This window comes from Quercus suber, unplaced genomic scaffold, assembly GCF_002906115.3.
Source record: "Quercus suber isolate HL8 unplaced genomic scaffold, Cork oak 2.0 scaffold_519, whole genome shotgun sequence".
Classification (NCBI taxonomy): Eukaryota; Viridiplantae; Streptophyta; class Magnoliopsida; order Fagales; family Fagaceae; genus Quercus; species Quercus suber.
In genome coordinates, this window is record NW_027069968.1 from 312,337 (window position 1) to 331,426 (window position 19,090).

Consider the following 19,090-nt stretch of genomic DNA (forward strand, 5'->3'; position numbering starts at 1 on the left):
GTTTTCCCCCCGTTTCCATTGTACACGTGTAGTTCTTATCTTGGGAGCTCCTTTCTGTCCCATCCAGCACCTACCGGAACTTTCAGCTTAGTGGCCATAAAGCTGCTTAGTTACTGTTCAGGTATCACCTCCACATTAATGCGGCCAGAGTGTTAGCTGGAAAGCATTTAATGTGGAGGTGATGGCCTTAGAAGATATTTGCTACCTTCCCCGACGCCCCCTTAAGTTATATCCAATTTCCAGTTCAGATATAACTTGGCGGAGTCTCCCCAATAACATGAAAGTTACATTCACCTCGGACTTTGGTGTCCTCGGACGTGTGTTATGCCGCTGTATATAATATCTACTCGTTTCTCCTATATTGCCCATTTAGTAATAATAAAACTTTTTTAGACTATCCTCGGATAACGAAGTATCCTCGGACTGGGCCGTTGGGCCCCGAGCCCACTTCTGAGGATTACTATCCCTTTTTAATTAACAGGCCCCACATAAACCTATAATATATCAGTGTATTTGGTCCCACCGAAACTCTCTTCGGACCAGCAACAAGCCATTTTCGGTCTCTCACATGGTCATTTCAACCACACAGACCCTCCTGAACTTTACCCAAGCCCTACCGATCCCAAAAGTGCAGTCAGGTGCAGTAACAAGATCGCAACTCAACTGGACTCCTCCATCGCTGACGAGCCTCAAGATCAACTTTGATGGTGCCATATTCCATGAGACAGACTAAGCTGGACTGGAGTTGTTGTGCGCGATCATCAGGGAATGGTGATGGCCTCCATGTCTGAAAAACCAGGTTACTATCGCCCTTGAACTCTATCTACCCTCTGTTATTGTCGAGGGAGATTTAGAGTTGATTATTTAGCCTTACGAAGCGAGGAGGAATCCTTTTCTTCGTATGGCCATTTGATTTCCTCAGTTAAGCAGAACCTAGAAGGCTTTTCTTATATTTCCTTTTTGCATACCCGTAGGTCAGGCAATCTTTTAGCTCATAGTTTAGCTCAGTACGCAAGACATATTGATGCTCTCACAGTGTGGGTGGAGGATGTTCCACCACAACTTATCATGTTCTTGTAATTGACTTTGGTTGATTAATAAATTTCTTCAAGGTCTTGATTCTCCAAAAAAAAAAAAAAAATATTATCTATAGACTCAATGAATTATGGACAGATCATCATAGCGTTAGCAAGTAAAAAGAATGAACCTAAAGTATCCCTTGTTACTTGATGAGTAGAACCTTTCCTGTCAAACAGTACTAGTTCTTGGACCCATACTCTAAAAATTTATTGTTTGGGCTTGTTGGGCTGAAAACCCATTCATACTCAGGGTCAATCCAAATTGAGTCCCTACAGTTTATATTTAAACATTTTGGTTAAAATATTATTTTTGTCTCCAAAATTTGTAAAAAAATCATTTTGTGTTCCGATTGTTAAATTTTCAAAATATATAATAATGTTATTTTTCTATAATATTATCAAGGAACTTCCAAGCCATTTAAACTGTAGACTCTAAATAAAACTCTTAACTTTTAGATAAATTATAAAAATAAAAAATAAAATAAAAAACCAGTATTTTTCCATCATGTTTCTCTATATCCCATAAAATTAGGTACCACCTCTCCTTATACTTTCTAACTTCTTTTTTTGGAGATTATATCAACTTGGGTCTATTTATGATAGAATTGAACACTCGTAAAAAGAAAAAGGTGAGAGAGACACAAAAAGGAGAAAGATTTTATAAGTTTTTAGTTAGTGTTGTAGCCATTGCCTCCAAACAATGTTTGGAGCCACATTTTGTCCATATTTAATTATTTTGATTAACGCACACAATTGTTAAGGGGCAAATTACATGGACTTATCATTTGCATTTATAATATTCTTAAGGGAGGGAGTGCCATCTTGTGAACCCTTAAGGTTAATTTGTCATTTTTTAAAAATAAATATTCTCAATTACAAATCTAATTACATGTGCTATAATTTTTTTTTTTTTTCCTTTTTGTTTCAATTGTTGCCAAAGCAACTAAATGTGAGCAAAAATGTCATATTTCATATGGTTTCATTGACCAATAAGCCACATTATTGAGTTTAATTGTTAAAGTGATGTTATAAATTTTTTCACATAATCCTTAAAATTTAATATGTCACCAATAACAAAAAAAAAAAAAAAAATAGAAATTCATTTTTTATATTGTTGGGAGTAGTAACAATAACAAGTATTGCCAGTTTGCCACGTCAATTTGTAAAAATTTTGCCATAAAATTGATAATAGTTTAAGCTTTTTCCTTTATTCTTGTCCAGGAAAGAGAACAATATATGTTGTGTATTGGCCATGCAACTATATTGTTGACTTTAATTGTGAAATCTAAAGTACAACACCAAGAATTAAGAAGTGTTATCCTATTAAAAAACTAATATAAATTCTAGTGGGTAAATTAATTTTAAAATTTTGAGTAGGTTTCGTTTAAAGTTTAAAATTTTAAATTTTAAAATGTTTCATTTAAATCTTAAAATTTATTAAATCATTTCATCTGGACATTCTATTACATTTTTTGTTAATCCCATTAAACATCACATGAGGAACTAGTTGAAATTAATGAAATTAATATTCAAATTTTGGAGTTTAAATGAAGCTTGCCCTAATTTTGGTTTGAATAGAACTATATGAAACTATAAAATAAAAAAGGAGATTTACTTGAAACATTTTAAAAGTTTAAGGGGTTTACAAAAAAAAATAAATAAATAAATAAATTAAGGTTTAAATGGAACATACCCATAACTTTAACCCATTTATTATTACATAAATAAACAATTAATTTACCACAATTAATTCATGGAAATAAATGTATTTTTCCTATTAACACATATGGCAATGAATTAATAATTTAACATATAAATTGTAAAATTGGTAATGAAATAATAATTTAACATAAATACAAAAATTTGTTGAAGTGGAAAGTTAAACAAATACTGTAATTTATTTCCTTTAAAAGGAGAGTAACACATGTCACAAAGTTTTTTATTTTATTTTAAATATATAGAATATTATAAAATTTGAAACCTTCGGCGTGCATGGTTTCCATGATTGTTGTTTTATATTACAGGCAAAAGAGAATAACTTGCTTTTCATATTTCTCTAGGCACGATTACACGAAGCAAAGTCTGTTTTTGGTGTTACATTTTGTTGAAAGTTAAAAACTCTCCAAGCATTTTTATCTTTCATAGACTCCTTTAAAAAAAGAGGACGAAGGAACACGAGGAATAAATTAACTGAATAATTACAGAGAGACCTCGACAACACGTGTTTTGCATGCTTATTATTATTATTATTTTACTTTGTTTTGTTTATTTTCCCCAACAAAGAGTGAAACAATACAAAAAGTCTGCATAGTAAACAACTATATAGATTTGGAAAAAGGAAATGGAATCCAACCATTCTTAGTTTTTGACAAACAAATCACCATTCATTGGGGCTTTATGCATGCTCAATATTGTAGCGGATTCTTGGGGAGTTTCTTTCGGCTTAGATACTTGGAATTGTGGATATAAATCATATAATATAGAAAAAGTCTAGAATCACAACATTTTTCACAATTTTTTGTCATATTTATAATGTGATAGAGTGTAATTGGTAAAAAAAATAGCATAAATTCATGTGTAAGTGATTGTTAACTATGCTTTTATTTACCGTCTAACTGACAAAAAATTGTAGAATAATTTGTAGTCTAAAACACTCTGCAATATACTATATTTTTTTCCCTTTGGATTAGAGACTCTTGGGTTTTGTGGAAGTTTCCACAAATAGTTATGAAAAGCAGGAAAGGCATGCCCACATGCTATCTTTACTCTCTCTCTCTCTCTTTTTTCTTCTTCTATTCACACACATATAAATTATGAATATCATGGACATGCTCTTGTAAGCTGTGTGCAATGATGCTCTTTCACATGAGGACAAATACAGTGAAGTACTTGTTGTATATTGCCTTGGTCCACGCTGCTATAAACAGCGTGAGATTGTGCAAGTTGGTGCCGCCAAAGATGACTCTAGAGAGAGAGAGAGAGAGAGAGAGAGTTGATAACTTCATACCAAAACTTCAACTGCTACACGGAACTTTACATGTTTTTAGGCCGTCAATCAAGAGCGTAATGTCCAAATCTTTACACACCATCTTATTGGTTTTTGCTTTCCAAACAATATGATAATCATTGCATGAACTCACTTTTCTACCTCCATGTCTATTTAATTGCCATATCTATCATTAGATGATGGTGTATTAATTGGTGTTCTAGACTCTATAGGGACTAGATAGAACTACTTTAATTCTTGAACCTCACTCAATGGACCTTGTGTTGCGGACGGCATTTTTTTTTATTATTATTATTTTTTTTTTTTGGCATTCAACAGCAAATGTCGGGTATATAAACAAGAAATTTATGGCACTTCCTTGATAGAGCATTCGTAGCTGGAATAGTGTATATTATATCTGGCCAAGATTTACTATTTTAGCATATTAAACGTTAACAATTGGACTGTTAAAGTTAAAAAAAATTTGTAATATTGCTACTGTACAATTTGCGATGGCACTGTAGCAATATTTTAAATCCAAAAATTATTATTTTATTCTACTTACAAAAATCTGCCTCCTCCCTTCATTGTCTCATTTTCTCTCGCTCTTTCGAATATATTATTTTATTATGTAGATATATTATTTTATTGTATAGATATATTATTTTAATGTGTAGTATGGTAAAATAAAAGTTGAGATGTTAAGTGTATTATAAAATAGTATTATATAATTGATAAAATAATTTTTTAAGATGGTAAAATGTAATAGAATGAAATTATCAAATGTGAATGCTCTTATCTGCTTGGATTTTTCTCAGGAGGAGATGGACTTCCTCTTTTTCTCTGGCTCTTGATTTTGTGATTGTGGTTGTTTTTCTATTTTATTTTTTAATATAAATAAAATTTATTTATTCAGCAAAAATTTGTGGCAACCTCATGGCTCAAGCGTGTTTGGTGTTGTATCACTATCCTCCCCACTTATGAATCCAGTTGGATTTGAATATTAATTATAGATTCTAATATACGCTACAAAATTTAGGAGAAAGTAACAATTAAAATAAAATTAAAAAAAAAAAGATAATAATTAAAAAAAACTCGTAGTTTTATCTTTGAGACACATTAAACGCCATACTTTTATGTACATATTTGTACATTTCATATGTGAAAGTGTAATTTACTTAGATTTTTTGTATATTTATGACAATCTAGATTTAAAGTGTGCCAATGATAGAACTACCATTTGTCTTTATTTATACTTTCCCAAAAAAACTACCAATAGAGTCCTTTATTTTATTTTTTTCTCATTTAAGTGAGGTTATAGGCATCTTTACACACAAAATTCCCAGAAAGTTTACCATGGAATAGATTAAAAAAAAAATTGAAAAATAAAAAGCAAGATTGAAGAAAGTTTCTGTTACTTTCACCAAGTTTTTAACAGTCTAGATATTGGCCAAGTCTTATTGTTACAAAGCCTTCTTTCTCCTACGTGAAAATACTTTCCTTCAATGCTCATATAACACCGCCTAGGCATCATGCAGCATCTACTTGCAAACACAGGCTCTTTGGATTGAGATATTTGCACCATGCAATTAACCCCACTCCCTTTACAAAATTGTTTACATTATTAACTTTTTACTTCTTTTTAATATTTTTTTTTATTTATTTAATGATTGAGATTGAAAGTTGTTTTTTCCAACTCTCAATCTCAACCATTCATTGCAATTGCATCAGATGCAATACCTCTCAATCCGGTTTGTAGCCTTCTGATTTGATTTGATGAGATGTTTATTTATACAACAAATATGGGTTTCTCCCAGGCATGTGCGAACATCATGTCAAGCTCTTTTCAATTCCAAGCCGCATTAGAAAATAGAGTGATGTAGAAATCTGTTCAGTCATGAAAACAAAGTGTACCCCAGTTGTTAAAGTCCACGAAGGGGACATTATCATTGATTTATAATGCGGCTCTTGCTTCAACTAACACAATACTTATACCTGATGTCATGACAAACAACCAGTTAACTCTGTTGAACCTACCAAATAAAGAAAGGACCATTAGCTATGTTAGCAAATTTCATAGCAAAACTAAATGATTGTTTATTAGTTCTACTTGGCATTGTCTGATCACTTGCCGTAGGCTGCTTGTGCGGCTGCTTGCAGAATACAAGACGTGCATCTAAAAATTTCTTCTTTTATTTTTTTGCTTGCAATAAGTGATATAACAAGCTCTTTGATCAGAGACATTTTCCAACAAGCATTCCAATGCAGAAAGAAATAACCATCATTCTCTAGCAAATTCAAGTGACGACGAGTACGCAAGCTGTGAGGGTTAAAGAAGGCAGAAAAGAAGTTTTAATATGATCGAATTAGATAGAAATTCCAGGGGATGGAAAACCAACTGCCCTAAACTTGCTTGGGAGGATACAATCAATCGCTTGTCTTTCACGCAAGTGAGAGAAATCAACATCTTACATACCAGATAGGTCCCTCTCATAACATGTAAGCATCATATTTACTTTGCCTTTCTATTTACTTTCAGATACGGCAAGGCACCAATCACGTTGTCATAGTCACTCCGGCTAACTGCTTGCTGTTCATATGACAATAAACCAAAGCAGCATTAGAAAGCAATTTTACAGTGGCATTGAGACAATGATACTAAATCCAAGAGATAAAATATTAAAATTTACATGCAAATAGTAAACTATGCATTTAATTTGAATTTATTTTTCCCTCATGACATTAATGCAAACTCTCTTTCTAGAAGAATCAGTCTACTAAGTTCTACCTAACCTTTGCAGTATCTGCATCAGAAACCAAATGTGAGTTGAAATGGAATGTTACACTGAGTATGTTGTAGTACATCTTGGCCACATATCTTGATCAAAATTTCTCAGTGGAAATGTTAACAATACTTGATTGGAGGAATCCACAAAATATTTTTTATTTTTTTAATTGGTAACAACGCTGCACCTGATGGGTTTTAAATCCATGAACTCACCCCACTTTGGTTATAAGGAGAGGAGGTGCCATTTGAGCTAGAGCTCATTGGCCATGAGATCTGATGGTCGGGGTTTGAACTGGTTTTGAACCTTAGCTTTTATAATGCTAATTGATTAATCCAAAAAAAGAGAGAGTAGCAAACCATCTGAATGAAAAGGACTAGAAGATTAAAGATATGGAACAAGTTATAAGGGCCCAAAACTGATGAGAAGGTAATTTACCATTTTTTTAATTCTGTAACAGAAGACAAAGATGATCCTCTTATGTTAAGATAACCAATTTCAACAGGTGGCACCACTCAACCTAACCTTGAACAATAAAGCTAACCATAAATCATTTGACACCATTTTCTACAAGGCAACTATGGTTAATCTTTCTCATAGATATGAGGTCAAAATATTCTCCTCCTTAAAGATACATGGCAGAAACCCGCTCAATATGACAATAATTTGTGCTTTTCCACTAGAAGATAAAAGTCTTCAGGCTTCTCCTTTACAAACATTAACATTATCATTGCTCTCTATTACTCCTTGGAACTGAACACCTAAATATGACAACTCATGAAGAGGTCACCAAACAAAACCTATACCACCTAAAACTTCACAGCACAGGAAGTGAACATACTAGATAACAATCCCCAAGAAGGAAATTAAATAAGAGGTAATCCCTCATCTCTTTAAAGCCACAATCACATGACACTGTTTTTTTTTTATAAATACAATCACATGACACTGTTGTAGGAGAATAATTAGACCTATTCTGTTAGAGATGATGAATGAACAGATGAATTCTATGACAGAAAAGAGGCCCTTCATAATAAGCAAACCCTACCTATTTCTGCCTTGTTACCACTCACCAAAGTTATGAGGGAAAAGGGGGTTAGAATTTAGAAAGATATTTAGTACCTGGGACCACTACTTGTTCAAAGTTTTCACAAACCTAAAGGTCTGAAAGTGAATATTAAGATTGGGTTTTTAATGAGCTCACAGGGACTCCTGACTTTCCTCAACAGCACAACAAATAAGGAAACATCTCAATCAGAGTACTCTCCAAAGTATGTTCTCCATATTGCCTAGAAACTCGTTCACACCTTTTTCCTCACACAGTTATGTATTTTTGCTACTGTAATGTATTTATGCATGTAGATATAGACAAATATGCACACGCAACATAAGAGACAATGCTTTTTTTTTTTTTGATAGGTAAGAGACAATGCTTTTATCTCCTAAGCTTAACACATTGATCCAGTCTTTTTTAAACAATATTAAGAATTTAGAAAATAAAAGATAATATAATCACTAAACTTGGGTCAACCATGTTCTCATTGTTCATATTTTGTAATTATCAAAAACATGATAGTTTTGCTAAGAGCTTTGTAGCTCAACTAGCACCTCCTGGTGTTTCCAACAGAGAAGTCCAATGTTCAAATCCCCCTCTCCCCCATTGTAATTATCGAATTATTAAAAATAAATGAGAGAGAGAGAGGATAGTTTTCTGTATTTTCTTCTTTTCACTCTTATAAGCTCCTCGAGTAGAACCCTGGTTCCCTATTTATACAAACATGATCCACTAATTATATCCTACTCACATGTTTTCTGAATTCTACCTCTAACTCAAATTAATTTAAAAACTAAAACCCACATGGTATCTGTGTGTGGTGAATTGTAAAACTAAGTAACTTTAATAACTTCCATGCCTTAAAGACAGCCAAAGAAAAGATTATCCCTAAAAAGAACATTTGACAAAACACACTATTAATAGGCTAACAGCCAGTTTGGAAGGGGAAAAAGAATGGAATGAAAATGGTCTTTAAAATACATTCAATCCATTCTCCTATTTGGGAGTTTAGTGGGGAAAAATTGGAATGGTTAAAAGGAAACTTCCATTCACTCTTTAAGCATTCCTCCCAAAAGTGGAAGAAACACTAATGTATTTAATGAAATAGAGGTGAAAAATCGATTTTATCCCTATCTTGAGAAAATACAAATAAAAGATAAAGTGTATACTAATAAAATCATATATTTATTTCCTTTATAAACTTCCAAACACACTAGAAAAGAAATAACCATATCCCGATCCATTCTTTTACAATCTACCCAACCCATTTCATTCCATTCCATTCCTTTATGAACTCCCAAGCTTAGTGTTAATTGTATAGTCTCAACACAAACTTAAAGCATGAATATGTCTAGGGACACACCCAATCTTAGATGCTGAAGCAGCCGACTGTGAGTGTTGGACACTTTCTACCCACTGCATTTAATATGGACCCAAACTTTTTTTTCCCACCACACTCACAATTGACCACTTAAGCAAGTTGTGAAATTGTGTGTGTCCGCAGTATTAGTCTATATGACATAGATGCAAGTGACATGGTACAACCAATAGATTAGATACATAAAAATCCTAAAGAAGAATTTTAAGAATGAACAGGGAAAATGTATGTAACAAGTGAGAAGCATTGTGCAAAGAAAGAGTACCATTTTGGAGAGACGCAATTTCCTCTTGTTGTTCTTCTTATACAGCAAATGTTGCTTTCCAGCTCCCCTCCGAACTATTTTCCCTCTACCCGTCACCCTGAATCGCTTTGCTGACGCCTATCAAATAATTAGAAAAAGAAGAAGCTCATTGGAATTGCTGAGAATGTTTTTAGGATAAGATAAACTCAAAATTTGGCACTGGGTTAAATCGAGTAGAGCCAAATTTCGTTTGCAAATGACAATGCCGTGACATTTGAAATCCTAATTTACCGAACTTTGGGTCTGTGAATTTCTCATTCATTTCTTTTCCCATGTTTTCTCAGCAATTCACAAACACAAACACACACACACAGACCCAAATAGAGGGAGAGAGAGGAGGGAACCTTGTGGGTCTTCATTTTGTAGCCTTTGGCAGAGACAATGGTGAGAGAGCGAGGTCTCTGAGGAATTGTACAGAGGTTGTTGTTGTTGTGAGGAAAAAAGGAGCCGAACCCAGAAATGGAATTTGAGGAACTGAGTCTGAGTGAGCTCAACTTCTTGTTGAATGAAGCGAGCTTGATTGAGGCGTGAGAGGAACGAGTCGAAGAAGAAGAAGGAGGGCATAATGGGGAAATTCTGAAACCGAAAGACAACGTTAAAGTTGCAGAGCAACCCATGTTTTTCTTCTTTAAGCTTGTGTTCTATCTTTCTTTTGCTTCTTCTGCAGCAGAAGAAGCAGAAGCTGTGTCTGGAATCTGGAATCTGGATAAAGGCCGGAATAATTTGGACCTCTATCTTTCTTGGAATTTACGGATGAGGACACTGCCAATGCCAGTTCATGGACTGGGTCCTGAGCTGGGCCTGGATCTGGTGTAAAATGGATCCGGGTTAAACCCAAACAATTCTCTCACTCTCTTAATTTACGAGATCCCTCCAAGAAAGCATTTTTAAAAAATTTTAACACATACAGAGAGAGAAGAGAGAGAGTCTTAAAAGAAACTGACAATGGTTTTTTATTAATTTGTTTGCAAAGAAATTTAGTGAATTTTTATTAATGAAACTTAGAAATGTGCATGCACACATTTTCAAAAAAAAAAAATTCTTTTTCGGTGATTTGAGGAGAGGGGGTGCTAATAAGAATTAGAATAATGATCTGATTATGCCAAATTGAAAACGAAATTTTCCAAAGACACCTTTTACAAGCTTTGCACAGTTTGTCTATTTTTATTTTCTTGAATATCTTAGTCATGTGGGACAAGAGGTGTAGTCTGCGAAGTAAAAAAGAGTAATAAGGGGCCATTTAATTTAAGGTGTATGTGTTGATGCAATGCAAGAGAGAGAGATGAGAAATTTATGGTGAGGGATGAGCCACATCCAAGAGTACCTCCATTTGGTCATATGGGCTTTTATAGGCAAACGCAGATGAATGAAACTTGTGTAGGTGTTTAAAGACAAACGGATAACATGTGTCCTATAGGCAACATTCTCTTCTTGGGATATCATATAACCCACCCACCAAATTACATAAATGCTCCCCCTAAACCATCTCAAGTCTCAACCACACCTTTGGTCAATTTACAATCAGGTCCTACTACTCAACCTTCGTCTCATGACCCACCAAACCATAACCTCCTTGAAAACCCCAAGCTATTAAGCTTAGAATGACATGACTCCCCTGCCCACAGGTGCTCGTTGGGCTCGTCCAATCACCCATGATTCAACATGGCTTATATTGGCTGTCTTGGGCCAGAGGGATGGGACTCGGATGTTAAGCAATACGACCCATGCTAACTGCTGAGCATGGCATTTCTGATGGGATGCAGTGAAGAAGAACAAGTAGAAACTGCTTCCTTATTAAAGAAGAGCAGTAAGCCCAGCAAGGATTATAAATGCAGCCTAATGAAGAATTTGAAAATGATAACAGAAGCTGTGCCTCATTATCTGTTGAAGAGTGAAATTACATTGATGTAGCATCTCTCATTTTGGCAAGCATCTTAAAAATAGCTTACCCAAGCAAAATGGTTTTGAATTGTCAAGCTGCTTTTCTGGTAACAATATTTCTACACAAGTACCTGACAAAAAAACTTTCTAAGCTATATATGTTAAAGAGATAACTAGAAACTACTACATTAGCATTAACTTCAATCTTACAATCCAGTCACACATATGCTTAACGAATAGAAAAAACAGTGAAGTGCTCCATACATCCTTCGTGGGCATGATCTGCTGTTTCAGAGCAGAGTAGTTGGGCAGAACTTCATTCCTTGAGTAAGAGCACCCAAGAAGAGAGAGAGTAGAATTTTAACTGCAAAACTTTTTAGTTTCCATTTCTGGATATTATGGCCTTGTCAAGATGGCTATAGACTCCCACTCCAAACTACATATCATGTCCTGTATAGCCAAACATAGAACCATCACAAAATTTGAAGTGACTAGAGGGTTGGCGAAATAGATAAAATAACCTTACTTGTTTACCCTTCCACAAAGTTCAAACCCATATTAATACAATTTTCACTTACCGAGGGGTTTTCCCGGTCAATGTCAAAGCTGTTGATTGCACAAGGCTCTGCCAATAGCTCTATGGGTTCTTCATCTGTGCAATATAAATAGTCAGTCAGTCCCACTTTACATTTTGGAAGCAAATTTCTGCTTCTTTAGAAAAAACAAAACAACCGCTTCATCTTTTAGCAAATGAAATAACACAGGATTTTATCCGCAAAAGTGATCACTCAACAATAGTTACAACAATTCATACCTTGTTCAACAACAGCAAGGATACCATCCTCTGAGCATATAATAGCAGGTAAAATCCGTGAGGATGAGATGTTGCCCATGTTTGTAGACTTGGTATAGCAGTCATACTGAACCTCCCAAACCTCACTTTCACATGCTGAAGGGATTGCAGCATCACCTGCCCCAATCCCAGAAAGAATAATTGGCTGTTGTTGCCACCTAAGATCCCAGGCAAATACAGTGCCTAAAGAGCCTCCTGCCTATATAATTACAATAGCATAAGATTCATGCAAACCAAATTTTTACTCAAAAAGCTAGCTCAGCTTTGACATGATCGTGCAAGAATCAGACAATTATGTTGAATATCAGTGTATTAAAGAGATCATGGACGGCTATTTTGAAGTTTAAATACCATTTGAATGTAATATCATTCTGAGCCATGATAGCATAAGATGGATACTATAAAAACACATATCCCATCAAATGTATTTCATTGGTTAATAATTACCGTTAGATTGCAACAGTTGCTTCCACTATTGCTGAAACGAAAGAGAACACACCAAATTGGACATGTTTTGACTTAAATAAGCAACAATATTGGAACATGACACAAATCTCAAGGTCACAAAATTCTATGCAAGGAAAGCAATGTTATAATTTTTAGAATCTACATTAAAAAGTCCAGTACCCCATCACTTTATGGTGCATAAGCATGTTGATTCTATTGCTTGCATATGTACCCAGCGGTTGCCCCAAAAATAATTAGACAATCAAATACAAGAGCTAACCCTTTGGCAAAACAATATGCATTGATATGCGTTGATATGCATTTGAAACAGCAATACAAGCTACAAACAGTTAAGAACTGATAATAAGAAGATTACTAAACCATTTTCACTAGCATCCAGATTCCCTTAATTTTTAGTTGAGTATTTCAACTTCAACCCAAGCATTACAGGATGTCTTGGCAGATAAGGGCAATACACTGTGGGAAGAAAGATATATGGTTAACCACAAAAAAGTGTACAGAGTACATACAAATAGTTCAAGAAATTTTGAGAAAATAGGAAAGAGAGGGTGAGGGAGATACTAAGGATAAAGCTGCAAAAATACCCAACAGGTAATGTGTCAGAGTTCCAACATTCCACCAATTAAAAGAAACAAACCGAGAGAGAGAGAGAGAGATAGAAAGCCGAGGCTCTCAACTCTTACCTAACTGATACCAAGTTACCAACATCCAAGCCAATGGCTAGTGGTATTATCATATTATCAAATATTATTATGATTAACCAGCTAAGAGGCATGGACACCCCAAACTCACTGGCATGTTCATGTCGTACGTGTTACACAGACACACTAAGGACACTCCTGCATGCATGTCCTTGGTGTGCTAGGAGGAAAAGATTTATTTGATTTTAATAGTTTTTTGTTAAATCTGTGTGTGTACTTATTTTATTTATTTGTTGAAATTTCTATGCTTTGATTTTATACAATAAATTTACCCTCACATGTTTATGCATATGCACTATTACTGATTAACTAAGAAGTATAGACATGGAAATGACATGACCTAGAGAAACATCAATTCCTGAAAAATTAGAACATCGGTGGGGATATGACAATTAATTGATTAATATCTTTAGGTACATTTTCTTTATTTTTAGGCATATTTTATATGAAAAAACCACAAAATAAAAATTCTGTCCCACTAAATGGAAAGAAAAGAGGATAGTACTAAGGAATGGTGGTGCAGGCATCTTACCAGACAAGTATGTTTTCTTGACGGATGAATATCAATGGAGTGTACAATCCCAGAAGTTGTTCCTTGAGTCCTGCAATATTACCACCACAAAATTTCCATATGCATATCATTTGAGATAGTATGGACAGCTTTCTTAATTCTAAAGGGCAAATTAATAAGCACGAGGTCAAAGAATGAATTTTCCTTCAACATATTTCTATTTATGGAGTTAATACACTTTAAAATACATAGATTTTGTTCAGATGTGGTAAAATTATATGCTTGAATAAAACTCAGATTTCCACCTGTGAAAGGTTAGAAGAGATGCAATCAAGTCATTTAGAATACATATTTACACAAATAAACTGTGAAATAGACGCTAAAATAACAAAGGTCAAAGAAAAATTGTTTTAACCAAATCAAATGCCTAATACCACCAACAATGCCTTGTACAAAATGACCTTTCACTAACCTTTTAGTCGTGTCATTTGCAGGCAACATCCATCTAGGCACCCACATAGATAAATATAAAACAATAACAAATACATGAATACATATGCATGTAGGTATATGTACGTTGGGGTAGTAGAAGTAATTGTTGATAGCTAACAAGTATGCTGGTTTCCAGGATGCTAAAAGTAAAAATATGGTTATTCTTTTTGTAAGGCAATCTTATATATATTCAAAAGAGGAGAGGTATCAAATGTACAAAAAGAGCACTTGAAACACTCCTAAAGAATTACAAAGCAGGATTCAAAAGATTTATGAAATCAAGATAAGGTAATGAAGTGATGCTACCCAAAGTAGCCATCCACTCATAAAATGATCTAAGCAAAATTTTTTTGATATTATGATTTGGGCGTTCAACACCATCAAACATTTATTTGTTCTTCTCTAGCCAGATTGTCCACAGAACACAAGGAAGAGTTGTTGCTTTTCAAATCTTTTTGACTGAAATGGGAGGGAAATTTGTTTGGCCAAAAGGCCCAAAACTGCAGAAATTGGAGAGCATGACCTTTGGCATAACCCAAGATACGCCAAATAAAGTAAACACAAACAACCAGATATCTTGTGCCACTGATGCTCACTCATGAAGCCACTAACCAGTAAAGCTTCATCCATGAAGCAAATAAACCTAAACAAAATACTGAAACCAAGATTTTCATATCAAGAATGCGAATCCTCTCCCAACATCTGGTATATAAAACTTTTACCATCTGACTCCAAAAGTAACATCTTTATATATGCCTCAATATTTGAAGATTATAGTCTTATACTGAAATATCTTGCAATGAGCTTCCTCTTACATGAAATTTGATTTCTTATTGATTCCTCTACAGATGATGAAATGGTTCAACCAATGAATTACTACCTAATGACTAACATGGCCAATACCAATCAATACCACTGAAATGTTAAATGCATAAATAAAATGCAAATTATTAGCCATCTGTGGGAAAAAAAATGACTCCAAAAATTTGGGCCATGGCAGGGACCAATTTGTAAGCAAAAATGAGACAATGGCTATCAACCCAGCCCAAAATTTTTCCAAATTTTATGAACATCATGGTACCTATCCCATCCTCAATTTCATTAATTCAATCAGCCTAGCCAAGCCCAAATTTTAAGTTCTCATTTATTTTTAGGCTTCCACTGTTCTAATAATAACTAAAAAAATAGCCAAGAACCTTGTAGCTCAACTAGTTGTCACCTCCTAGTGTTTCCAACAAAAGCATTCAGGATTTTTCTTCCTCCCCCAGCTATTGAATTATCAAAAAATAGTAATAACAACTAAACAGATAGGAGCAAGCAGTAAATGAGCACACTAATTTATGACTAGGACAATCTTAAGAACATCCAACATCCTTAAATATTTGGTTCTTTTAAATATTTGATACAGAAAATTATCACTTTAGGCCAATGTTTTTTCTTCATTTTCAACAATTACAATTTTAAGTTCTGAATCACTAAAACAGTCAGCTTTCCTAAAGTACCATTCCAATTTTCATACATACACGCGCAAATTAACAATTTAAAAGCTATATAAACTATAATGTAGCAAGAAACATAATGTTGGAAACTAAAAATGCATAAAAATCAAATAAAGAAAGTCAAAATCACTCACCAATTGCCCTTGAACTGAGAAACCGCCCCGCCGGGCTTCCTCTGATCCCACCACTGAAGACTAAACCCATAACCCCCGGTGGCAAACTCCACCGGCGACGCCCATTTCGCCGCAGTATACGAAACCAACCCATCACTATCGAAAACCCGGCGACAACTCAACCCGGAACCCGTAACCCCAACCAAATTGACCCTCCCGTCCTCCCCAACGGTCACGCACTCAGCCCCACCGTCCTTCACATCGACACAAGACACAGCCCCAACGTGCAGCTCCTTCGCGGGGACCGAGCACTCGGACTCGAGCGAGGCGTCGACGGCGTTGGCGAAGAGGAGGTGGAGGGAGCCGGAGAAGGTGGAGGCGGCGATGAGGGGTTTGTGGGTTGGGGTTTGGGAGGTCTTGAGGGAGGAGATTCGGGAAGGCGGAGAAAATGTGGATTGAGGGGTTAGGGTTAGGGTTTGGGATTGGGGATTGAGGGAGTGGATTTCGAGAGAGGGGGTGTTGGAGTCGGAGTCGAAGAGAGAGAGGACGGCGAAGCGGTCGAAGGCGGAGAGCTGAGGGAGCCAGCGGACGGCGTCGATGTATTTGGTTTGTGGGAATCTGTGGATTTGAGGTGGGTCACGGAGAGCTGTGCCTGTGGCTGTGGCTGTGATTGCCATTGTTGGGGGGTTTTTGGCTCTCAAATGTGTGCGTGAAGAAGTAGCTGTGTGTGTGAGAGAGACACAGGGGTTTTGGGACTCAATCCCTCCTAAACACTTTTTGTTTTTGTCTTTGAGAAAGTCTTCCCTCCTAAATTTAACAAACTGTACACTACAGAAAGCTCTACACAACCTTTTTTTTTTTTTTTTTTGGAAATTTTTAAGAATTTAAGAAATGAGCTAAAGCATATTTAAAAAATATTTTAGAGAAATTAAAAAAATAAAATAAAACTTTTTTTTTTACTGTTTTTATATTTCTCATAAAAGTTGGGTTAAAATTTTTCTAAAATAGTTTATTAACAAATATCTTAAAAACACCCATTAACAGGAGCCAACTTTTTTTAGTGACATTTTTTTTTTTTTTTGAGAATCAATACAGTGTTTTCAATTAAAGAATGCCAAAAAGATCAGCCTGTAAAATAGTTAAACTATCTGGTGGTATATCTTCCATTCAAACTTGAGATCGAGAGAGGTTCTTAGCTCGCCTAGCTAAAGAATGAGATAAAGCATTACGTTGCCTTCTAACATGAGTATAATTAATCAATGATAAATAAGAGGCTATGAACTGAATATCCTTAACTAAATGACAGAAACTTGCTTGAAAATAAGAGTCTTGCTAGAGTGCTATGATAAGAATCTGAGAGTCGCTTTCCAATACAATATTCATGAACCCCATTTCCACTACTAGCTCTAGGCCTCGTCGAGCTGCCATCACTTCAACCTCTGTCACTGACGAGGGTAAAGGGATACGCTCCGATAAAGAAACCATTACCTGACCATGCTCATTTCTAATGACCACTCCCAAACCCGCTGTATTTTCTACATCAAAAAGGGCCCCATCAACGTTCACTTTGTACAAACTTGGGCCTGGAGGTTGCCAACGTGTTGGTGGACGTCCCACTGGCGCTACCGATATTGTGTTGTACTGTAAAAAGTCATTCACCCTTTCCCTGGCTCGCTGCAACAAATGAACCAAAGTTTCTGCATTTTTACCGATTTTGGTGACATTGGTTGTTAAGATACTATAAATTTTACTGTGAAAGCTACATTGACCATCTTCTCATCAATATTATTGATTGTTTTCATCCATGGGCACGTGTCAGTATGTTACAACAAAGTTTAGGATGATGTTATGAATATTACAAATTTTATTATGTAAAATCTACAAATTAATGTATCACCAAACTCTAAAAAAACAATTCAAACATTCATTTGATCCTCAAAAAAAAAAAAAATCAAACATTCATTTATTTTGTTTTAAAATTCACAAATCATATATATTGCCACATACTCACATTAGTTTGTAAGGTTATGCACCAAAAAAAAAAATTTGTAGTATTTTTAACGTATTTCAATAATTTAACCATTTGTTCATTATGCTTTTTTAATGGGCATCAATTAAGCTACTTTAATTAAAATTTGTAGTAGGTTTTTTTTTTTTTAACCATTATATTACCATGTCAAGACCCTATTAATTTTTTTTCTTTTAAGGTACAAACTCTTTCTACAAATGACAAAACTTAAGTATAATATTTTAAATGTTGTTCATTAAGTTCATCTCTTAGGATTCAAACACGTGGCTACTTAACTAAAAAAATACATTTTCATCATATGAGAAAAAATCAACGTGTCAGAATTTTAAGAGAAGAATCTAGAGAATAACACCTAAATACTATACCTAAGTCTGGCTTTCTACAAAACATGGTCATATTATTACTAACTAGTTTGTAATCATATGCATATGTATGGATGCACTTAAAGATATATAATAAAATGCATAATATAATTCTTATATATATAATTTAAATACTATTGATAGTCATTTTTATATTTTGTTAACTATTTAAAAAAAAATTTAAGGATATTATTAGGTATAAAATGTAAATTGTCTTTTTTTTTTTTAATTATTGTAAATCATTTTTTTTCGATTAATTTATTCTAGACTATTTGGTTTTTGTATTTAATAACTCACTTGGATGAATATTTATGATGTGATATCACATTTTATTCTAAAATTAAGAAATAAAACTCTTTAAAAATAAATAATTTATGACACATAGCGCAAAATTGGAATTTTAATTTGGAATTCTAATTTGAGTTTCTCTTAATTTCACCTATTATTATATATATGAGAGGTGTTACGTCCACAATATTTTTACAACATTTTCACAATATAAGATTTATGCTTAAAAAAAAAAAAAATTAACTGATCCTTTTGATATCTTTTGAAATTACAAGTTTGCCCTTGTCAGATAAAGGAGTTGTATTG

At 34.4% G+C, this 19,090-nt stretch overlaps 2 protein-coding genes across 2 annotated transcripts; both read right to left on the minus strand.

Moving 5' to 3' along the window:
* Positions 1-6,388: 6,388 nt before the first annotated feature.
* LOC111995975 (large ribosomal subunit protein bL35c) lies at positions 6,389-10,322 on the minus strand. Its single transcript, XM_024027920.2, has 3 exons — positions 9,932-10,322; positions 9,549-9,665; positions 6,389-6,655 (listed from the first exon to the last, which is right to left on the minus strand). The coding sequence occupies exons 1-3, from the start codon at positions 10,202-10,204 to the stop codon at positions 6,578-6,580; spliced, it is 468 nt and encodes a 155-aa protein (XP_023883688.1). The 5' UTR covers positions 10,205-10,322; the 3' UTR covers positions 6,389-6,577.
* A 1,120-nt stretch (positions 10,323-11,442) lies between these two features.
* LOC111995976 (nuclear pore complex protein NUP43) lies at positions 11,443-16,894 on the minus strand. Its single transcript, XM_024027921.2, has 5 exons — positions 16,127-16,894; positions 14,023-14,092; positions 12,283-12,520; positions 12,047-12,120; positions 11,443-11,918 (listed from the first exon to the last, which is right to left on the minus strand). The coding sequence occupies exons 1-5, from the start codon at positions 16,780-16,782 to the stop codon at positions 11,865-11,867; spliced, it is 1,092 nt and encodes a 363-aa protein (XP_023883689.1). The 5' UTR covers positions 16,783-16,894; the 3' UTR covers positions 11,443-11,864.
* Positions 16,895-19,090: the final 2,196 nt, after the last annotated feature.